The sequence below is a fragment of the Lissotriton helveticus genome, chromosome 2_2 (assembly GCF_964261635.1).
Source record: "Lissotriton helveticus chromosome 2_2, aLisHel1.1, whole genome shotgun sequence".
In the NCBI taxonomy this organism is placed as follows: Eukaryota; Metazoa; Chordata; class Amphibia; order Caudata; family Salamandridae; genus Lissotriton; species Lissotriton helveticus.
The window spans coordinates 472400421-472422825 of NC_136060.1; the positions used below are offsets into that span (position 1 = coordinate 472400421).

General features: G+C 44.9%; 1 protein-coding gene across 3 annotated transcripts in view; it reads right to left on the reverse strand.

The window, feature by feature from the left end:
- Positions 1-22405, reverse strand: part of DNAAF9 (dynein axonemal assembly factor 9) — a 548844-nt gene that overhangs the window by 414929 nt on the left and 111510 nt on the right. For all 3 annotated transcript variants that reach the window (XM_078678718.1, XM_078678720.1, XM_078678719.1), the window contains exon 2: positions 17332-17411. In XM_078678718.1, coding sequence (XP_078534844.1) covers positions 17332-17411 — 80 coding nt within the window. The remainder of the gene's footprint in view (positions 1-17331; positions 17412-22405) is intronic.

The following is a 22405-nucleotide window of genomic DNA, read 5'->3' on the forward strand; positions in this document are numbered from 1 at the left end:
GTGCGCTTCTTCTTCTTGTTCTGTACTGCGCCGGGATGCCCCTGGGTAACTGAGCGCATTATAAATTTTATATAATAATAATAAGTGATCCCCCGACACGCGGTGGTACTGAGGTGGCATGGCTGGAGGGGACGCCTCGAAGGGGAGGGAGTAGCCCCTTTGGACGATTTGCAGCACCCACCTGTCCGATGTGACAGGGCGCCAGTGTTGGTGGGGATGGCGGACCCTGCCCCCCACTGGCGTCACATGGGCCTGAAAACTCAGACTAGGAAGGTTTTGAGGCGGATGCTGCAGGGGCGGGTGTGGACTGGCCTCGCCTTTGTCCCCGACCGCCACCACGGCGGTTTCCACGTCCGCCACCGCGCTGAATGGTAGTTTGCGGTCCGTGGCTGGCAGAACGTGTGGGGGCGCCCCTTCCTTGGCCACGAAAGGAGCGAAAAGCAGTAGTTTGCTGGCGCTGGGCCGAGAGGCCCAAGGACTTGGCCGTAGCCCTGGAGTCCTTAAAGCGCTCGAGCGCATGGTCTGCTTTGTCGCTGAAGAGGCGACGGCCATTGAACGGCATGTCTATAAGTGTGTTTTGGACATCAGCCGAGAAGTTGGCAGATCTCAACCAAGCGTGGCGACGAATCGCCACTGTTGTTGCCATTGCTCTGCCTAGTGAGTCAGTAGTGTCCAGCCCACACCGGATGGAATAACGCGCCGCATCTCGACCCACCACAAGGGCTTGCCGAGTTTAGCCCGGACCTCCACCGGGCATTCTGGCAGCATGTCCGCGACCGTATCCCAAAGAGAGTGGGTGTAGGGGCCCAAGAGGCATGCGGTGTTGACAGACCGCAATCCTAAACTCAGGGAGGAGAATACTTTCTTTCTGTATTGCTCGTACCTCTTGGATTCCCGATCGGGGGGAGCCGACGGGAATGCGGTCTGGGAATTAGAGGCCTGGATGACCAGGCTCTCGGTAGTGGGGTGGGTAGACAGAAAGCAAGGGTCGCCCGGAGCCGGGCGGTGGCGCCTGGCCACGTTCCTATCCACAGGCTGACCTGTAGCAGGCATGGACCAAGTGCCCAGAAGAACGTCTGATAAGGCCTCATTAAACGGCAGCAGAGGCTCGGCAGAGCTTGACTGCGGTTTAAGGACCTCAGTGAGGAGGTTAGTCCTCACGGCCGCGACGGGGAGCTCAAGGCCCAAGGCCTTGGCCGCCCTTATCAGCGCCACACTATAGGCAGCCCCCTCCTCCGGTAGCCACGCCAGGAGGAGAGACAAAACCAGTTTCGGGCGAAGTGTCCAGACCACTGGACTCCCCAAGCTCTCCTGTCCAGTCCTCAGAAGACTGACACTCACGTGCCAGAGGGTCCTCAGACCCCTCCCAATCCCCCTCGTCACCTATTGCCTGGTACTCAGGCTCAAAGGATGGGGCCGGGTCATAGAAGTAAAAATCTCCCAGCAGAGTCGAATACGGCGCCGAGTGGCGCCGCTCCGACTCCGGGCCCGAAGCAAGGGTAGGACCTGGGACGGCGTCGTCCTGGGACGACACCCTGGGGGCCGGCGCCGGTGAGGTCGGAAGGTTGACCGGCTATGACCCGGACCCGGCGGGACCTTGCGGCGTCGGGACCAAAGTCGCCGACGGCGCCGGGACCGAAGCACCTGACGGAGCCAGGGCCGGAGCACCCGGCCCGCGTTGGGACCCAGTTGGGACCGCTGGGCCCGAAGGCGCTGCGGAACCCGACGAAGGCCTCGATCTCCTCCGGCGTCGCGTTCTGCCCAGGGACCGGCGGGTGTGGAGCAGGCCACGACGCCTGCGGACCGGACGGAGCCGCGAGGGCGGTGTCGCCTGAACCCCCGGCCGCGTCGCGCGAGCGTCGGGGGAGTCAGAAGAGCGATGGTGCCTCTACGACTTCTTGTGCCTCTTACCTGAGGACTTCAAGCCAGAAGGCCGATGATGACTCCCGGAACTGTGGTTACTCCGGCCCCGCGACCGGTCCCTCGACCTCCTTTCGGACTGGGACCTCGAGCGGCACGGGGCAGACTGCCGAAGCTCGAGTCGCTTACGGGACCGCTCCCATCTAGCTTTAGACGTCAGGGCCCGGCAGTCGGAGCAGGACTTGTCGTCGTGGTCCGGGCCTAGATAGTGCAGGCACCGGCGATGGGGGTCGGTAACCGACATCAGTCGGTTGCAGTCGGCGCAGGGCTTGACCCCGGGCATCCCTACCGGCACCGTCGGAGTCGAGAGACTTCGAAGTAGATCAAAAAGGATCGTAAAAAGTTAGTCAAAAATTTACTAGGGTACAACTTTTTCCAGATCTGCGCTCGCCGGCGCGGAAACAAGAACTGACATCAGCGCGCGGAGGCGGCGTCTAAGTGCTCCAACGACATCATCACGACGCGGACGACGGACGCGGACGACGCCTACCAACGCGCATGGGTACTGTTACTCTCTTCGGCTGCACAGTGCAATTGTGCAATTTTTGCCATTCGACATGCTGAAGACAGTAGTCCGTGCATTAGCACTATTGAGAATAGACCATTGCAACGGACTATATTTAAATTTGACAAATAATTTTTTTGAAAAAAATGCAAATTGTACAAAATCTGGCAGCCCATCTTCTTATGTAGACTCCCAGATGTGGTTCAGTCTCCCAAGCTGTCAGCAGTCTTAACTGGCCGGCAGTGAGAAAACGCATAATTTTAAAGGGCCTATGTACAGCTAGTAAGGCTCTTTAGGGCCAAGGCCATGTGTACCTTAGAGATTGGATTAGTTGGTATCTTCCAGGCAGGACACTTCGCTCCGGTTCAGCACAAGAGTGGACTATTCCCTCCCACAGGCTGGCAACCTGGGGAGTCAGGAGCTTGATATGCAGTACGACTTTATACTGGAACCGTCTAACCCGGAAGCGGAAAGGTGCTACCTCTTTGCTCTAGTTCAGGAAGGCTTTAAAGGCCTGACTTTTCATTTTGGATCTTAACTACTTATTTTAAAGTCTGTGAATGTCCTCTGTTCCCTTACAGTCATAGGCAGCACCAAGCCGAATTCTGGCAATCGTTTGCGCTTTACAAAAACGAAATCAAATCAAATCATGGACTCTTGGAAACTATTTTTCATTTAAAGGATTGGTATATGCTAGATAAAAATAGTGGTGTGCGAGTGCCAGTATAAATGGTAAACTGGAGCACCGGTTTCAGACTTTTAGACCACTGGTGTAGCTGGTTTCCCTCTCCATATTTAGCATCCGCATAAGACCCAACATGTTGTGTACTTAATCTGAAAACATTATTTACGCTTGGCTTAGGTGGCTACACAACTTGTGAGAATAGTAATTTGTTTTATATAGTGCTTCATACGAAATTCTGCCACTTAGAAACCTAAATACCAAATGGTACCATAACCGCATTTAATGAAATTTAAGTTGCTGGTCTATGAAGTAAGGAAGATTGACTAGCCTGGTAGGGTTCAAAGTTATGATCTGCAGCTCATCGCAAATGTCAGTGATGCTTGCTTAAGTAACTGCGGGGTAATTATCTGACTAAATTCCTCAGACAAACAATAATGACGAAAAAACCTATATGGCTCATGGTCCAAGAGAGGCATAACAGATCTTCAAATTCCACACAGGATGTGCCTATGAGCATAAATGTGGTCATCAAAATGATGTGCTACTGCATCTTCCGATTACTCTAGGAGGCAGTGGCTGCTCAACAGGTTTTGCATGTTTTCTCTGGACCACAGAATGAGAGATGTGCAGAGTTAGCTCTTGTAAAGAACCATAATTGAATTTTTCCTAATTGCTGGAAAATCTGTTTTGAGACGGTTTAAAATGCTATGAGTTAGGATCTATGTGGTGTAAATTATGCAAGTTTGCAGAAAAAAACAACGCGAATGACCAGAAATGGAGCGGATATGGTTTACTCCATTTGTGTTTTAGTGGGATTTTTTGTTTTTAAAGCAAAATGTATCCTTGTGTCCAAAATAAGCATTATGTGCGCACACCCTTAGTGCCTATGTCATACTGTTGGGTCAGTCATATCACCATGATATGTATGGATGCATGTATCAATAGCTTTTCCGTTTAGCTTTTTTGCCCGATGCTGCATAGCATTGGCAAAAAGCATTCACACACCCAATAGTACAAAAAGTAGAAACTCATTGGCTTTAAATTGTGGACTCTCTAACTGTTTATCACATTAGATATGTGCGGCCCAATGGAACAAGGCAGACAAAGTAGGCAGGGTTGGTGCACAGTTGATAAATGCCCCAGCCCAGATATCTGTGGTCTGTGCTCTTCCATGAATAATTTGCATTGTCCCAAGAAGAGAAAACATGCACCATAGTACTGAGATATAGGAGTGACTGCATCATTTATATTACTTGGCTAGTTAAGAAGAGGGCAAATATGTGTCAATCAAAGATCACAAGATTTCCTCAAAGATATATCCTTGCTAATGTGAAACAGCACTACAGGACAACAAGGCTGTCAGTGTGAATTAACTTAGGAGTAGGGCAGAGGAACAATCAGGAGGTAACAGGGTGTGTGTGTGGTTTCATATCTGGTGAGAATACAGACCACCTGGTATAATTCACTCAACAACTCTACCTCTCCATAGACCATTATTTTCATCTCTAGAGACCGTTGTGAGTCATGATGTTAAACCAGACCTGGACTATGACTGAAATTCAAGCTTCAGCGTCAACATCGATTCAAAGGCCACATCAATTCTTCGCAGCAAATATGCGCTCTTTGATTTTGAGACAACCAACACCAAGCAAAAACAGCGTGAGTGGTTTTGAATCCTGTGCCTCTTCGAAGACACATCTCCATGTGCATCTTATTTTGTGCTGTCATGGCCTGCTTGGAACTGAACCTTTCAGTTTTCCTCTGAGGAGGAGGTTCTGCAAGACTTTGAGTATCTTTTTACATTTTTTTTAAAAAATTCACAGTCCTTCCTAGAATGGGAACCTGATGGGCGTAGTATAGTAAAGTCATGTTTTATTTTAATAAAATAATTCCTACTTTGAAAAGATTCAAAGGTGTTAAGAGCATTACATGAAACAAGAAGGAAACAAATTACATGTGAGAGAAATGCCTCTAAAAACAGTATTCATAGATCTTACTCACATGAGCGAGAAGAAATAACTGAGCCTGTGAGGCAATTGCCAGTACATTGTATGATAAAATATCAACATTTAAAACTGTCACATTTTCTGTTTTTTCAAAAACATATTCTATAGATAATTAAAGTGTTTCGGGATCCTCACAGAGCCGCTGAACACCTGGCTCGCAGTAGGTTTCATTTTCGAGTATGACTGCCCAGAAACTATAGAAAATTAGGTTGTGGTACTTGGTAATTCAAGTGCATCGTGCAGTTTACTGGAGTAACAACTTTCAATTCTAGTATATGCAGATCCATTCATATAGAAACATATCTTTTCAATTCAAGACTTCGCTGAGAAAGTGCCATCAAGGGGATAAACTACTGTTGCATTCTCCCGCCCGCATGATTCTGAAAAGGTCACTAACTGAAAATCCGTTAAAGCAATTTATGCTGGAGCATCCATGCAGGGTTATCAAGTCTGATAATTAAAGCGACAATTAGTCAATCAGCCTCATAAAAATAAAAATAAAAAACATTTCGGTTTTCCTCAAGGATCTTTGATATATTCTCTCCTCTAACATTTAAATAAAACAATTGTCTGCAATATATGTATTTCCAAACATATGAAGACAATATACATCTAGCCAATCACCTGGGCATAAAAGAACAACAAAAACTCCAGCTTTCTTGAAATGCATAAACCTGTGGATAGAACTTAGTCATCTCTGTCTGAATGGCACCAAGAATGACATTCTCAGAGTTGGGGAACACCATTGACGTAGCCATCCCATCCCCAAAGTAAGCAGTTAAGGATGTTGGAATACAACTCCATGGCAATCTATCCTTCAAACAGAAAACCAGAAGAACACCAATTTCTACCCAAGAAGACCGATTACTCTTCTTAAAGTGACTAATTAGATTTAACTAACCAAGGTACTGGTATAATATAGATTCAAATACTGCAACACTCTCTGTGGGAGAGCACCTAACAAAAGTACCATAAAACTAGATTACAGATCTATGACGCATGTGCTTTGCTTTAACTTAAAAAGATCTGATAACATCACACTAGCTCTCAAAAAACGACCTTCTTAAATTTGAATACAGTGGTTCTAAAATCATTCATTAAACACATACACAAATAATGAAATATGTTATTTAGTTTGCAATCAAATATTTAAAAAAATCTAAATTTTAATTTTTATGGGAATGTTAGAACTTTTCTAAATTCAATTCACGACACCTATCACCCATACTATGTTCTGTTTGATGCACTTGTGTTTTTCCTACGAATCAATCGGATAATGACAACTTCATTTTTAGTTTCAAATTCCTTCACATTTACAAATCGTTTCAAAATGTTCAATCTTGCCGTTTGCTTCTTTATTAAATAAACACGAGTTTATTAGTCCATTTTATTTCATTTTCTAAGCAGCCCTGGACACCTTGAGCAGGTGTCACCGCCACCAGGAGTCCGCAGACCACAGGTTAAGAACTGCTAGTCTAATGGGTAACTTGAGATTAAGAAAGGCAAATCGGATCTAAATCACAAGAATCAAGGACAAAGAAGAATGCAAGTCCTGGGAGCAGAACTACAGATCTTGCTGCAATCTAAAAGGAGGAAATTTACAAGTCCAGCTGTGTTCAAGTAAAATGAAAAAAAAGGAAAAATCAAACCTTACTTGTGCAATCAAGTTTTCCTAGTCTTCATCAAAACAATGGAATTACAGGGTCACCTACCCGTCCCCAACAGAAAATAGGACATTCATTGTGGAATTCGAAACGACTGCAGATTAACCTCTACAAACTCCCTGCTGCACCTCTGCCAAGTATCCCTGCTGCAGGAAGTGGGCTGTTTTTTTTTTACTCATTCCACTGGAACTGTGCTACAAAGTGGTTTCCGTCACAAGTCAGCACTTAACAAAGCAGAAATGATCAACAGATTTAATAATCTTCAGATGACGGCAGGAAATACAGTTCACCCCGGCCAAAAAAGCACTACAAGTTTAACTAGAAAAGAAAACATTTATTCTGCAACTGACCCTTCTCAGAGTGCTTCTGATAAAGGAGCCAGTTAATCTCTTTCAGCTCTCCACTTGGGCAGCACATTTTATTTATAGACATGTTCATGGTCTATGCGTCCGATTATAAAATCTAACAAGAGAAGCAAGAAAACAAAAAATGCTTGCTCCAGTCGTGCAGGGGCAGCAATATCATTATTCTCAACATGAAGCACCATTAAATATTCAGGACCCTTTGCATCCCAGGGAGTTATCAAACCACTGTGTGGTTGTATGCAATTTAAAAGAATCATAAATTCATGACATCCCAATTTTGAGAAGACTTTTCACCTACTCGGAATTGTCATGACAAATGGTATTTACTTTTTTCAAGAAACCAACTCTTAAGACTGCGTTGATGCCTTATACATGCTTTTTTTAGGCATATATATATATTTTTTTTTAAAGGCGTGCGCAGATTCTTTTTTCATTCATCGAAATTCACTTCCAAAGTCCTATCAACGGGAGGCATTCCATTTTTTGTTAAATACTATTGTGGGGGAACTCCCCCTCTCCCCCTTTCACTCTGACCGTCCTTCCTTCTGCCTCCCATCACCCACTTCCTTTGGGGAGTGGGAAACTAACTTCCTTAACGATTTTCAAATAACTTCATATCCAGGCCCGGCTCCAGGAATTTTTAATTGGGTGGGCCAAGGGCGCATTTGGGTGGGCCACTGCGGGCTCGATTTGTCGCATATATGTCTAGGCAGGCCTGCTTCAGGGCCCTCCTTTACCTCTTCTTAGTCTTACAAGGCCCAGTAAAACTCACTCTTTTCCAAATCTCTTTTTAATGTTATCACTCACAAAAAGTGTTTTTTCTATGTAATGTTCCTTTGATGGGAAGAGCAGGTTTCTGAGGTGGGAGTATCAGGCAAGTGACACTTCTCGGGCTCCCTCTGTGCAAGACTTCAGTGAGAATCCCTCTTCATTACTACCGCCACCTGACCACGGACTCTTCAACGCACTCCCTTACAAGCTTGATTAGCCACTATTCCTCTCCAGTGCACCTTATCTCACAGATGACCGTGGGCCCCAGCCCCATACCAGCCACCATCTCCCGGTAAAAACATTAGTAAAATCACCTTCATACTTAAAACATTGAATAGAGCAATAAATATAATTAGCACGCACTTTAAAGTATGTTCCACAGTGGCCCTTATGGCCCGACTGCTAATTAAATAAACAAAAACAGAAAGGCCATGACAGGGCCGGCTTCAGCGCTGATGCAAAAGTCTTTTTTGGGCGCTGCACCAAAAACCTCTTTCTCCATAAATACCTTTACTACCACCTTCCAACAGTGTACCTCATCCATCCATGCCCCCCCCTATTGACCTCTTCCTCGGATTCCCTCACTGCCACACGCCACAAGTGCCCCTCATCTCCCCATAGCCCCTCCCCTTTATGACCTCCTCCTCGGATTCCCTCACTGCCACCCTCCCCCCGTGCCCCTCGTCTCTCTGTAGCCCCTCCCCCTCATGACCTCCTCATCAGACTCCCTCAATACCACCATCCACCGGTGCCCCTCATCTCTCCCTAGCTCCCCCTCCACCCCATGACCTCCTCTTCGGATTCCCTCACTGCCACCCTCCACCAGCGCCCCTCATCTCTCTGTAGCCCATCCCCCTCATGACCTCCTCCTTAGACTCCCTCACTACCACCCTCTACCAGTGCCCTCATCTCTCCCTAGCTTCCCCCTCCACCCCATGACCTCTTCCTCGGATTCCCTCACTGTCATCCTCCAACAGTGCCCCTCATCGCTCCATAGCCCCTCCCACTACCTCCTCCTCGGATTCCCTCACTGGCACCCTCCACCAGCGCCCCTCATGTTTACGTATCCCCTCTCTCATATGCATTTAATTTGTTGTATAACGCTGCTCATATCAATGTAGTGTGTGTCAGTACTTTACACCACGCACACACTTACAGAGACAATGAATCATGCAAGTATGTAAATCAGTCTACAGGGAATGTCACATAAGCCAATGAGGATTACAAGGTGTAGGAATCATAGGTCATTCATTCTGGTGGGTACTATATTTTAAGAGGGTTTGGTCTGGGGAAACACAACCTTAGGATTTAAAGAGTATTCCATGGGGGTCAGCTTTACTGTTAAAAATGTATATCTGCCCAAACATACTCATTTTAGCAACATTAGAATAATGAAAAGACTAGGGAAGCTCTAACTATATCACAAATATCACAAAACAAAAAACCGAAGTTCTAATTATACCATTCATGTTTGTTTGCAGCTCTTTGGTGGCAGTTCATTGTTCACTGCCTTTTTTTAGGATTGTAACTTCTGAAGTAACACAAGGATCTCTGTGACAAAGGCAGTAACCCACTGAGCTATCCACATAAAATACAGTGCGTCTGCATTTAAAAAATACTAACAGACAAACGATTGCTCTAAAGCAAGATCATTAATCACCAACTTTATCTGGGCATTGCCATTTTGTATTGTTTTATTGTTGACCAGCATCGGCTATGACGAAATGATAAAAACTGTTTAAATGAAGCACATACGAAGTATTTGTCCTGCTGGGCCTGTGCAGATTTTAAAAATAATTTTTTTTGTAACACATTCTCTTACCTACTCCATTAGTCATACTTTGTGTGTCAGCCTTATGTGATAAGCAGCTGCAGGGGTCAGGGGGTGACTAGGAATAAACAGACCACTTTTCCCCTGCGCTGCAAAGAAAAAGAAATATCAACGCAGCAGGACAGTAGGCAAAGGTTACCAAAGGTTACTGTTGTCAAAGAGAGGATTTGTCCCCTTTCACCATGCAGAGATGAAGGGGTGAAAAAAGTAAACAAAGCCTAGTTAACATGTTAATGGTATTTTAAAGACCTGTTAAGTACTTTGGTGCGGCTGCGATCATTTTAAACTGTCTGTGTGTGTGTGTGCGCCCGGGAAGCTGTCTCCCCGGGCTGACACACACGGCCTGGGCGGTGCGCGCCTGCCTTCAATCCCTCACTGCGAGGGCCAAGGTCTCCTGTTTGGGTGGGCCAGGCTGATCTTTGGGTGGGCCGGGCCCACCCGGCCCACCCTCTAGAACCGGGCCTCTTCATATCTCCCCCTCACCCATGTTTCTCCTGTTATCCTATTTTTGTGCGGAGGAGACATATTTCCTTCTCTCAATGCTTCCCATAGCCTGCCTCGTCTACTTGTGGCTCGTTAGCACGATTGTCTGCTTGAATATTAAAACTATGTTCACTATGTTCGTCGGCCAAACTGTTTTCATACTAATGTATTTTTGTATCGAGCAGGCTTTCGATTATCTGGATAACATGGCTATTTAGTTGTTCTTTGAATTTACAAACTGCACAGCAAAGATGTTATTAGCAGTACGGTATCCCTACTGTGGCTCGTCGATATTTAGTACGATTCGGATTCTAAGAAGATGAACCTGAGAAAGTTGTACAATATGTGCAGAATCTCAGAAGTAAATATAATGTGCATGCATGTTTACTTCAACATGCATGTCAGAGTATTTCTCATGACCCCAAGTCTAATTTGTTTTCAACATTAGTAAGCTCAAAGATGAGCACTGGGTATAGTTATTTTTAGAGAAGAGGAAGGTGAGAGATTAGGTGGCCATAGCTTCTGGGACATAATTCCATACTGTCCTTATGAGCACTAAAATATCAAATGCATTTCAGTCTGAACAGCAATGCAAGGTTGGCCCTAACTTAGCATACAAGGCTCATTTGGAAACTTTGTCCATTTAAAAACCAACACTCATAATGGATCCCTACCGAAAACTGTATGATTTCTGAATCAGAGTAGCACGTGGGTAATTCCACATAAAGTCCGCGATCACTGACGCAAACCAAATCAAACTCAGGTGATCCGCTGAACTGGAAGATTCAGTCTGCTGGCATGCTTGTTAAACTGCATTTAAAAGAGGGATGTCTGGATAATCTTTCCGCTTGCCTTGCCGGAATATTTTCCTGGATGTCTGGTTCGCGGCACAAACTTAATGGAGCAAAAACAGAGATCATGCTCCTGGGTCATCACTTTAAATCTCTCCCCAAAACCGCCTGGCCCCCCTGTTTGGGTGAGCTGCCCATACCAAAGGATAAAATTAAAAGCTTAGGGGTGTGGTTTGAGCCTGACCTAACTGTTAAGACGCAGGCACAGAAAGTTGCAGGCATTTGCTTAGGCCTGCTGCGTTCAGTGCGGAAGGTTCTCCCTCTTCTGCCCCCCCAGTCCAGGACACTTCTGATCCAGGGGTTAATACTATCCAGACTGGACTATAGTAACGCCCTGTTTCTGGCAGCCCCTGAAGCTACCATCAATATCCTTCAACGGGTGCAGAATGCTGCAGCCAGGATGCTTGCGGGTGCCTCAAGAAGATCGTCGGCTAGACCAATCTTGAGAGCACTTCACTGGCTGCCAATACGCGAAAGAGTCATCTTTAAATCGCTATGCATCACCCATAAGGCTCTTCAGGACAAAGGACCTCCGGCCCTCAGGAGCCTGATCTGCCCTTATAAATCATCTCGGGCTCTCCGGTCGGACCTTGGAAATTTTGCTAAGGTTCCCAGAGTTAGGAAGGCACGAACAGGGGGTCGCCGCTTCTCCGTAAATGCGGCAAAAAACTGGAACTCTCTCCCCAGTCAGATTCGTACTGAACCCTGTTATTTTAAGTTTCGAAAGGCCCTTAAAACATTTCTTTTTCCAAAGGATTCCTAACTATTGGTACCCTCTTCAGTTTGTTTTCTGTTCCTTTTGTTATTATTATTATTATTATTAACCGGATTTTGTAAAGCGCAAACAACCCGAAGGCCTCGTAGCGCTAAGTACCGTCATACTAAAAGAAAAAAAGGGATCAGATGAACAGGTGGGTTTTTAAATTCCTCCGGAATTTTGAGAGGCTAGGTTCACTGCGGAGGAAGGTGGGCAGAGAATTCCATTCTTTTGCGGCGTTCCATGAGAAGGAGCGCCCGCCCCATCTGGCCCGTCTGATTTTGTTGACAGTCGCCAGGAAGGCAGTACTGGATCTTAAGGACCTGTGTGGAAGGTAGGGTTTAGCCAAGGAGCAGATCATGGTAGGGGCATTTTTCCACATAGCTTTGTGCATAAAGCAGAGAGACTTAAACAGCACTCTAGCCCTGATGTTAGCGCTGGGACGCTTCCGGGCAGCCATGCGCTTTACAAATCAAATTTCATTTCATTTCAAACTACCACACTGTACTGTTTCAACACTACAAAACCCCTTAACAAACATAGAGCATTGCCAGAATCATACAGATACTCCTCAGATATGAAAAAGGTTAATGTTTAGCTATCTGATGTCCTAAAGAGTCCAAATACTACCCCATCAGACATGAACTTAGCACTATAAGTAAACAAATACATCCTTTATGACAGAGGCATAAGCCAAGCAGAACTTAAAGTCTGTATCTTTAGATGACTATGGAGATTCCCCAAGGACAGTTGCTAAAATACTTTAAATGCAACTTGGGTGTTAAAATACTTAAACAATATATATAAATGGGTGACAGATGCATCTTCAAGAAATCTAAGCATAATATGCAATACCATTAAAACAAATAACACTGTTGCTATAATAGTTAGTAGGACACAACGGGATGTGTGGAAAATTATGGACCTCGTGCTCTGAGAATTAAAATACTGATGTAGGAAAGGGTCGTTCTGAGCAGATCCAAGGCTGGAAAGCACACTGGAAGGTTGTAAATGAATGTAGGCAAAGCCAGTATGTTCTAATGTTCTAGACCAGGGTTCTCTAAAGTCTGTCCTGGAAGGCCGGATCCATGCAAATTTTTAACAATTCCCCAGTTAGATAAATGTCGTTATTTAAAAAATCTGGAATGGATCGTGCCCTCCTGGACCGACTTGGGAGAACCCTATTCTAGACCAACTGCAGACTTCAGTGAGTATGAGGAACAAAGTTAATTTCTGAGAAAATTAAAAAAAATAAAAAATCTGCAGACCATTAAAAACTTTAAAAAAACTATTGATTTGGAACACTCTGCTTGAAGAAGTGGAGAAGAAGCATCCCTTAAACCTTGTATGTCTGAAAGGCCGTATTCCAAATTAATGTATTCAAAAGCTAGTTCCACAGCTGCCGAGTCCACAGGGCACTGACTTCAATGCTTGAAGCCCCAGCTCCTTTTGGTATTCTGATTGAGGTTCACAGACACTGAACGAATGTGTGGCGTTGGACACAACATACCCGAGTTGAGATAAAGAGCCTTATCTTCCGATAAAAAAGAAAAGAAAAGCCTTGGTCTACCACGGTAGATGTTTTTTCTGCTCAAGAATGCCTGAGAAAAGGTAAAGAGGGTGCCAGCATCAGAGAGGTTGTCTTCTGAGCTGGTGAGTGCACATCCAACTAAACAAATGCTTGTATGTACCATTATTTGAATAACTACAAACACCATTTTCTAGAACAATTACTTAGCCAGCTAATTCTTGATTCTTGACTGGAGTTGCCAAGAAAGCTTTCTGAGGGACTCCTTTTAAAGTGTGGTGGTCCTCAACTCCTGGAGATTTTATCAAGTGCAACCTAAGAGGTAGTTAGTGAAACTATGGGAGATTGTGGTTCATGTAAGTTAAGTTGGCAAAGAAAGTGTAGAATGAAAAGAATCTACACAATCATAAATTCAAACTTTAAATAGACACTACACTGACAAGCAGAACGGGCAAAAGAGGAGCACGGAACCCATCAGGTCATGACACACAGACACAAGTTTATGTTGGGAATCTCAGGCTTCCCCTGAAAGAATCAACCTTGATTCCAGGAGGGAGACAACAAGTTTGGTTTTGTACTGTTGATACTAGGGGCAAAGGTGCTGCACAGAACAGACAGGTATGTCTACTTCCAATGTCACCTTTGGGTTTATGAGGAAAGACACCAAGACAAATGTTTCTTTCACTTCATAGCCTTATCCACCTCACAATATTAATTAGTCCCCCAAAGGTACGCGTCCAAAAGGTTCCTCTAGCTGAGAGCCCTGCAATAGATGAGACTTAATCCAAGGTAAGAGTTGAGCAGTTTAAACAAACCACATAATACAACCGTGGTCTCAGCCAAAATAGGATCAAACTCTGCTGCCCAAAGAGCAACATGGTTTTAATTTCATTGTTGCACCACGTCGTAAAGAAGCATCGGCAAAGACAACAGGTCTGGCCTATTTTCTGCGAAAGTATATTAAAAGACATTTTTTAAGTGTCATTTGGTAAATGGGAGCTGCAAGAATCAGTGAGTGGGTACATTAATACAGATTGATAAGTGAGAGCATGGATTAAGTGACTGAGTGCACCACTGATGCACTCTTGCTTTCAACCATTTACACAACCATACACAAGCAACCTATCCAACCAATCAAACATCACTACCAGTTAGAAAGCCATTGATTCCAGAAATGCATTTTTTATAGAACTCACGCATTCTGCTCAGACGTGAGTCCCTTGCTCACTTGGCCACTGGATTCAAGATAGCCTGGCTGATGAGGATTATGAATCCGAAACCGGTCCCAGGATGCTTGTTTCCGGTCCATGGAAGACATGGCTTGGCAGTTCGGGCTGTACTGTTCCCATGAGGCACAGGGTCAGACTGATTTGCATGTAGCCATGTCTGAAATGGGGTGGCTGAGTGGGCTAAAGAATGGTGGTGGATTAAACCCAGATCAGTTGACTGGGGGTGAGTGTTTGATTTGCTCAAACGCTCCGTCCATCATCCCCTTTTGTTTCGCGCGGTAGGTATTACATGAGTCTGGAGTAACATCTGAAGCTGAAAGCACATCACCTACAGGCCTCTTGATGGATTCTGAATCATCTTTGTGAAATTCTTTCAAGGTATTGAAGCAATTCTTATCTTCTCCTCCGCAGTTTCGCTTGTGCCCTTGCTATGTCTTTAGAGCGAAGGAGAGGAGATACTAGAGGTGCAAGTAGACCCTGAAGATCTGGAGGGTGAGAGAAACACATATCTCTTCTTGGAAGAATGTTTAACCATAATGAAGAATGAAATAGTTAAGGGCCCTCATGAACAGTCAGAAAACAGCAAAATTAACCACCAAAGACCAAACTGAAATCCTAAACAGAGCACACATTTAACAGAGCATTCTTCACAGTAAACAAACGATTAAGGAGACACACTCCAAAAACTAAAGTTCGAGCCTGCGCAGATTCCCCATCCACCATGCATGCGAAAGCATAGCTCCACCTCCTCTGGCATCCTGGATGTTGACGAGGAAGGAGCCTACATTTTGCTGAACCCGGAATATTGCCCCATGCAGTACGTTCAGAAAATCCATCTAAGAGAAAAGCCTGGCAAACAGAGAGTTCCTCCCCATAATGGCGCACTCCTACTATAATTCCTTAAAAACACAACACACGCCTCCCTCGTGCCGCTTACTCGTCGTGGTCCTGTAAACAGGAAAAAGAACAGGGGGTTCTGGGAACACTAGCCTATGGCACACTTCATTTATGGAATTTCCCTATGCTTTTTCTTGCCATGGAGGTGGGTCACTTAAATTGTAATGAATGTGACTAACACGAGAGATGTAGAGGTAATGCATACTTACTGACACAGAAAGAAAAGGTCTATAGTATATGGCCTCAAAAAAAGAGGCAAAATAAACAGGCAACTATTAGTTAATTAAAGCACATCACAAACAATGCTTACGAAAACAGCAGACTATTTCCAAGATGAAAATATGCAGGATTTGGACAACATTATTATTTAAAGAGCAGCTGTGGTCACAAACTTCACGATCTGAGCACCATTCCAACAGAGTTTGTCACAGCTGGCTAAGAGAGGGTGATCGCGTGTTAGAGGCGATGGGTGACACCCGACCACCGCAAGCAAACCAATCACCACCTAGTGAGTGCTTGCCAAAACTAAAAAGAGATAGGACTCTCACTAGTTTCCACAGGCAGGAAGGGGATCAAAGAGGTCCTAGGAAGAGTATAGAGAGCATGGCAGATGAAGAGGAGGCACACCAGAGGGGGTAAACACTGAATGAAGAAAACTCCTTGTCTATCAGCAGTTAGTCCTGGAAAAGAAGAGGCAATATTATCACAGAACCTGGGCATAGTAATACAGACAATGAAACGTAAATTAAATATTAGGCCGTGCTCCTTAACACAGTACACTATTTAAACAGCATGAAGGAAAACCGTGTGAAAGCAAAATGAATTTGCAAGGATCACCTCCACAAGCCAGTCATCGACCCACCTCATGCTCTAGACCCCATTCTAAGAAGGCTGGTAGCTTCAGGCTGAACTATAGTGATCAGGGCGGGAGGTAGAATCAAGGGGGTCACCTGGCAGCAAGCGGGCCAATCAACAGGCGAGGGTCTACAAAACTACAAAGACTCTCAGCAATGTCAGCGGGCAAGGAGGAGTCATGGACAGTACGGCAGAGGACGCTGAGATGAGGGGATGAGACTTAAGTATACCAAAACAGAGAAACAGGTGGTGTACAACTGGTGGCTAAAAATTAAAACACCTTTTTTAAGCACATATTGTCCAACAATCCGTTTCACTAAAGGGAAATATTTTAAAAGCTGGTGTGTACAAGCAAAATGCCATCCCTCACACACAAGGAGCCTATGGCTGAAGTGACCTTGAGCCTTGCCCCATGCTGCGGTGGATGGAACTAAACTGTGACTGACAATGTAACAGACCAATGAAGGTAAACCACCGACCAAAAGCCTCCAATTGTTTTTTCAACAAACAGTGTGGTGAAACGCCTCAAGTGGTCTCAAAGGCCAAACTTAAAAACTAGTCATTTTTGGACAAAATTTAACAAAGTGATTTTTTTACAGTGAAGTTTTGCAGAGAAAGCCTTACAACATAAGTCTAAAAATATCACACTGAAGGGAAGGTTCCCAATGAAAATATATAAAGGTAAAAGTAAATCGCCTCAAACATGTAAGAAAGGTACAAGAAGCAAAGGAAAAGGGGTGCAGAAGGCCTAATATAGGCCCTGACAAAGGCCGCCCTGGAGGCCTGTAAACATTAGCAGACTTGGCTAGATAGCATAAAATATTTTAAGTGGAATAGCAGGCTTTTTTAGGCCGTCCATTTCTCTCAAATAATCCCAACAAAAAGGGAAACATTAGGCTACACATGAAGAATATTTTTAGGGTTCAAGGCATAAAACAGAAAGGAACTTTAGTTGATTAATTTATAAGAAAGAAAATGACAAACCTAAAATGCAGAGGATTCCATCAGGTCTGGATTTGCAGCTTTGTTTGAGGATGCTCTGAACTTGTCTAAGGCGGCTGCAACTAAACAGGAAGAGGAAAAAAAAGAGTAAAATGTAAAAACTTAAAATTCAGCATTGCAAAAAACAAATTATGGCGAAATCACAAACACTTAGTGGATGGCATCAATTGATAATGTATAAGTTACCTTGACGCTCTAAGGGCACAACTCCCAAAACATTTTTTGCAGCAAAGCGACACACAATTGAACAAAAAACAAGATTTACTGATTTTTCAAACCAGAAATTTCCCCAACGACTATAGAAAATCTAGAATGGAGTAGGTTTTCCAGAGTAGGCCTTTATGGTTATGGCCTGCAAAACAGGAGTTTGGCAGCGTGTCAGGCAACGTGGCCATAAAATATGCAAGGAATAATGTGTTCGCATCACTATACCATAAATAACTTAAGCCTGTTGCTACAGTTCTAAGGTGAAAAAAGATATGCAACGCTCCCAGGGTTTCTGTAAAAAGAAGTAAAGAATGGTAGAAAACAACCACATGTCTAATATGGTTACCACCACAAATTGTTTTCGCTGTGTATAATCTTGAGGTGCAAAAATAAGCTAAATTATGCAGTAAAATGTAGAATGTGCTGATTCCATGTGCCCGCCTGGGCATGCCAAGGGTTGTGCAAGTAGCAAAGCTTGGAGCTGGATACGTCAGACTTTGACAGTATTAAAATATGTAAACCTGATGTAGTTTAAAAAAAAAAAGATCTGCCATAGATAGGAGATGTGCTGTAGTGGGAACCTTTTCAGTGCAGCAAGGGGACACAGGTGTCACCAGCACCTGCCGGCTTCCGGCTTACTGTGTCGCAAAGGAACTGATTACTGTCCCATCACTGACACCAGAAGACCAAGAGTGTGACTTTAGGCAGTGGGGAAGGGGATGTTAGTGGTTCATCAAGTCACAGCCATTGCATTTCCCCACTGTCACCCAGGGCCAGCAGCGAGGAGTGAGAGAGGGGCAAACTAACTACTGCCTGTTGCTGGTTGGCCCACTGGACTTCCAACTGCAGAATGGGTGATGAAAAACCTATCTTTTTTTTATTTCTCACAAAGCATAAAAGAATCTGTCTTCAGGTACAAATAAAGGAAAAAAACTCTAAAACACCTCGTAACATGCCTGATTCCTGGGCTATATTACACTACACCCCTCACTCAAATGTATGCAGCACTACCTTGGAGAAAACTGTGCATCTACTCTCACCACCCACGCTCTTCCCTACTACCTCAGAACCTTGGTGTACACTGTATCGTATTCTTCTTTGATTTATTGTCGCTATGTATTTTTGCTTACACGGTATGTAACTTAGGTACTTGCTGCCATTCTGTTTACATATCCCACTGTATTTAGTTTACTCCTTTTTACTGTTACTACATATGTTTATCTACTCTCCATGTACCTCATGCTGTTGCTGATGTGCTTACTCTGTAAAGCACTAAGTTGTCATGAACGTAAGCGCTAAGATGTCATGTTTGTTGTCTACTTCTGTAGATAACTATGCATCTATTCTCCCTTCCCTCACATCTCCCTACCTCAACTACCCCAGAACTGATGGGTGCACATGTCCTACAGTCTATTGGATCCTTCTTTTTTATAATGTTGCTATGTATTTTTGTTTACGCATTATGTAACTCGGATACTTGTTGCTATTCTGTTTACACATCCCACTATATACAGTTTATTCCTTTTACTGTTACTATATAGTTTCTCATCTACTCTCTAGGTACCTCTTGTTATTGTTCTTGGGCTTACTTTGTAACGCGCTCTGATACCTTCTGATCATGTTCGCACTATACAAAACTCATGAGTAAGTCTGAGATTTTAAATAGCTGAGCTATTGCCTTTGCCAATATGCGTTATAAAAACAATGCGTCAAGAGATAAGACGTCCACATGTCCACCAATCTTGGAACAGACTTCTTATTAAAAAAATCCATTGCAGGATGGTCGACATAAGTCACGACGCACACGTACACGCGAGGATAATGGCACGGTCGCCATTTTGTTTTTAGGTCGAGCCTAGACAGCGCATGTGCCCTCAGGATGACCTGTCGTAGGGGAAAAGGACTTGAAAAGGACTTGTGTCCCACCTGCTGCCTTCCCATTGGTTCAAATATGTATGCAGTGGACTAGCACTCACCCTCCCTTCCTCCCTTCCTCTTTTCCAAACCCAGATGATTAGAAAAGTCAATCGCTCATTTCTTTGTCTGCTGCTCCTGCCTTTTCACTTTTCTGTTGCCCGTTTCCCTTTTTTAGGTTTGTGTAATGTTGTCTGTTTGACATTTTTCTGTTCGGAAGTGCAGCCTCAGGACGGAAAGAAAACAAAGTTTAGAATACTAAAAATCAACAATTAATTAAATAAAGCAAAACAGAGTGGTTAAAAAGTGCACGGATTGGTATTATTCATATCCAAACACATTAGCGCCACTTGGGTTTGACACTGAAGCGCTAGTTTTATTTTTCGTTTTTCTTCAAAACGGTGATTTCAATAAAATTGTTTTTCCTCTCCTTTTCTTCGCTACACTGTGAAATGGATTTTTTTTAACCGCTTTTGCTGGAAATGTCATATTAGTAAGAATTGTTTTTGGTTACAAAATGCAGCCTAAGTACAGAAACACAAAAAACATTCACAATACAAAAAATATTCATTTAACTAAATAAAGCAAAACAAATAGGTCACAAAGTGGCCACAATGCTTTTATTCACACTCAAACACATTAGCTCCAGGATTTCAGCTCTACCACTGGCTTGTTGTATCCTTTGGCATTCTGCAGGGCCCAGCTTGCAACCTTAAAGGAAGGGTCTTTCATCTTTTCTTATTGCCAAATAAACTGGGCTAATCAAGGTGCCCAATAATCATCGACAAAAACAACAGGTGATGGACAGACTGCAGAACATTGTCATACATTCACCCCAGTACAGAAATCTGGGCCTAAATCCATCGTTTTTTTGCACTCCACACCACCCCAGGTCAGACATGGCCATATGCAAATCAGCTTTGACCCTGTGCCTCATGGGAACAGTCCAGCCCGAACTGCCAAGGCATGTCTTTCCTGGACCGGAATCAAGCATCCAAGGACCGGTTTCTGGCTATCAGCCGTCATCAGCCTGGATAGCTTGACTCCAGTGGTGTGGAGAGCATGGGACTCACGTCTGAGCATACCCATCCCACTCGGGGCGACAAAGGCAAAAACAACAGGTGATGGACAGAATGCAGAACATTGTCATACATTCAGCCCAGTACAGAGATCTGGGTCTAAATCCATCGTTTTTTTGCACTCCACACCACCCAAGGTCAGACATGGCCATATGCAAATCAGCCTTGACCCTGTGCCTCACGGGAACAGTCCAGCCCGAACTGCCAAGGCAAGTCTTTCCTGGACCGGAATCAAGCATCCAAGGACCGGTTTCTAGCTATCAGCCGTCATAAGCCTGGATAGCTTGACTCCAGTGGTGTGGAGAGCATGGGACTCACGTCTGAGCATAACCATCCCACTCGGTCCAGGAAAGACATGGCTTGGCAGTTCGGGCTGGACTGTTCCCATGAGGCACATGGTCACGGGTGATTTGCATATGGCCATGTCTGAACTGGGGTGGTGTGGAGTGCAAAAAAACGATGAATTTAGGCCCAGATCTCTGTACTGGGGTGAATGTATGACATTGTTCTGCATTCTGTCCATCAACTGTTGGTTTTGCATTTGACACCCCGAGTGCGATGGGTAAGCTCAGACGTGAGTCCCATGCTCTCCACACCACTGGAGTCAAGCTATCCTGGCTGAAGACGGCTGATAGCCAGAAACCGGTCCTAGGATGCTTGATTCCGGTACAGGAAAGACATGGCTTGGCAGTTCGGGCTGGACTGTTCCCATGAGGCACAGGGTGAAGGCTGTTTGGCATATGGCCAAGTCTGAACTGGGGTGGTGTGGAGTGCAAAAAAACGATGGATTTAGGCCCAGATCTCTGTACTGGGGTGAATGTATGACATTGTTCTGCATTCTGTCCATCAACTGTTGGTTTTGCATTTGTCACTCCAAGTGGGATGGGTATGCTCAGACGTGAGTCCCATGCTCTCCACACCACTGGAGTCAAGCTATCCTGGCTGAAGACGGCTGATAGCCAGAAACTGGTCCTAGGATACTTCATTCCGGTCCAGGAAAGACATGGCTTGGCAGTTCGGGCTGGACTGTTCCCATGAGGCACAGGGTCAAGGCTGATTTGCATATGGCCATGTCTGAACTGGGGTAGTGTGGAGTGCAAAAAAACGATGGATTTAGGCCCAGATCTCTGTACAGGGGTGAATGTATGACATTGTTCTGCATTCTGTCCATCAACTGTTGGTTTTGCATTTGTCACCCCGAGTGGGATGGGTATGCTCAGACGTGAGTCCCATGCTCTCCACACCACTGGAGTCAAGCTATCCTGGCTGAAGACGGCTGATAGCCAGAAACCGGTCCTAGGATGCTTGATTCCGGTCCAGGAAAGACATGGCTTGGCAGTTCGGGCTGGACTGTTCCCATGAGGCATAGGGTCAAGGCTGATTTGCATATGGCCATGTCTGAACTGGGGAGGTGTGGAGTGCAAAACAACAATGGATTTAGGCCCAGATCTCTGTACTGGGGTGAATGTATGACATTATTCTGCATTCTTTGTCACCCCGAGTGGGATGGGTATGCTCAGACGTGAGTCCCATGCTCTCCACACCACTGGAGTCAAGCTATCCTGGCTGAAGACGGCTGATAGCCTGGATAGCTTGACTCCAGTGGTGTGGAGAGCATGGGACTCACGTCTGAGCATACCCATCCCACTCGGTCCAGGAAAGACATGGCTTGGCAGTTCGGGCTGGACTGTTCCCATGAGGCACAGGGTCAAGGCTGATTTGCACATGGCCATGTCTGAACTGAGGTGGTGTGGAGTGCAAAAAAACAATGGATTTAGGCCCAGATCTCTGTACTGGGGTGAATTTTTGAAATTGTTCTGCATTCTGTCCATCAACTGTTGGTTTTGCAATAATCA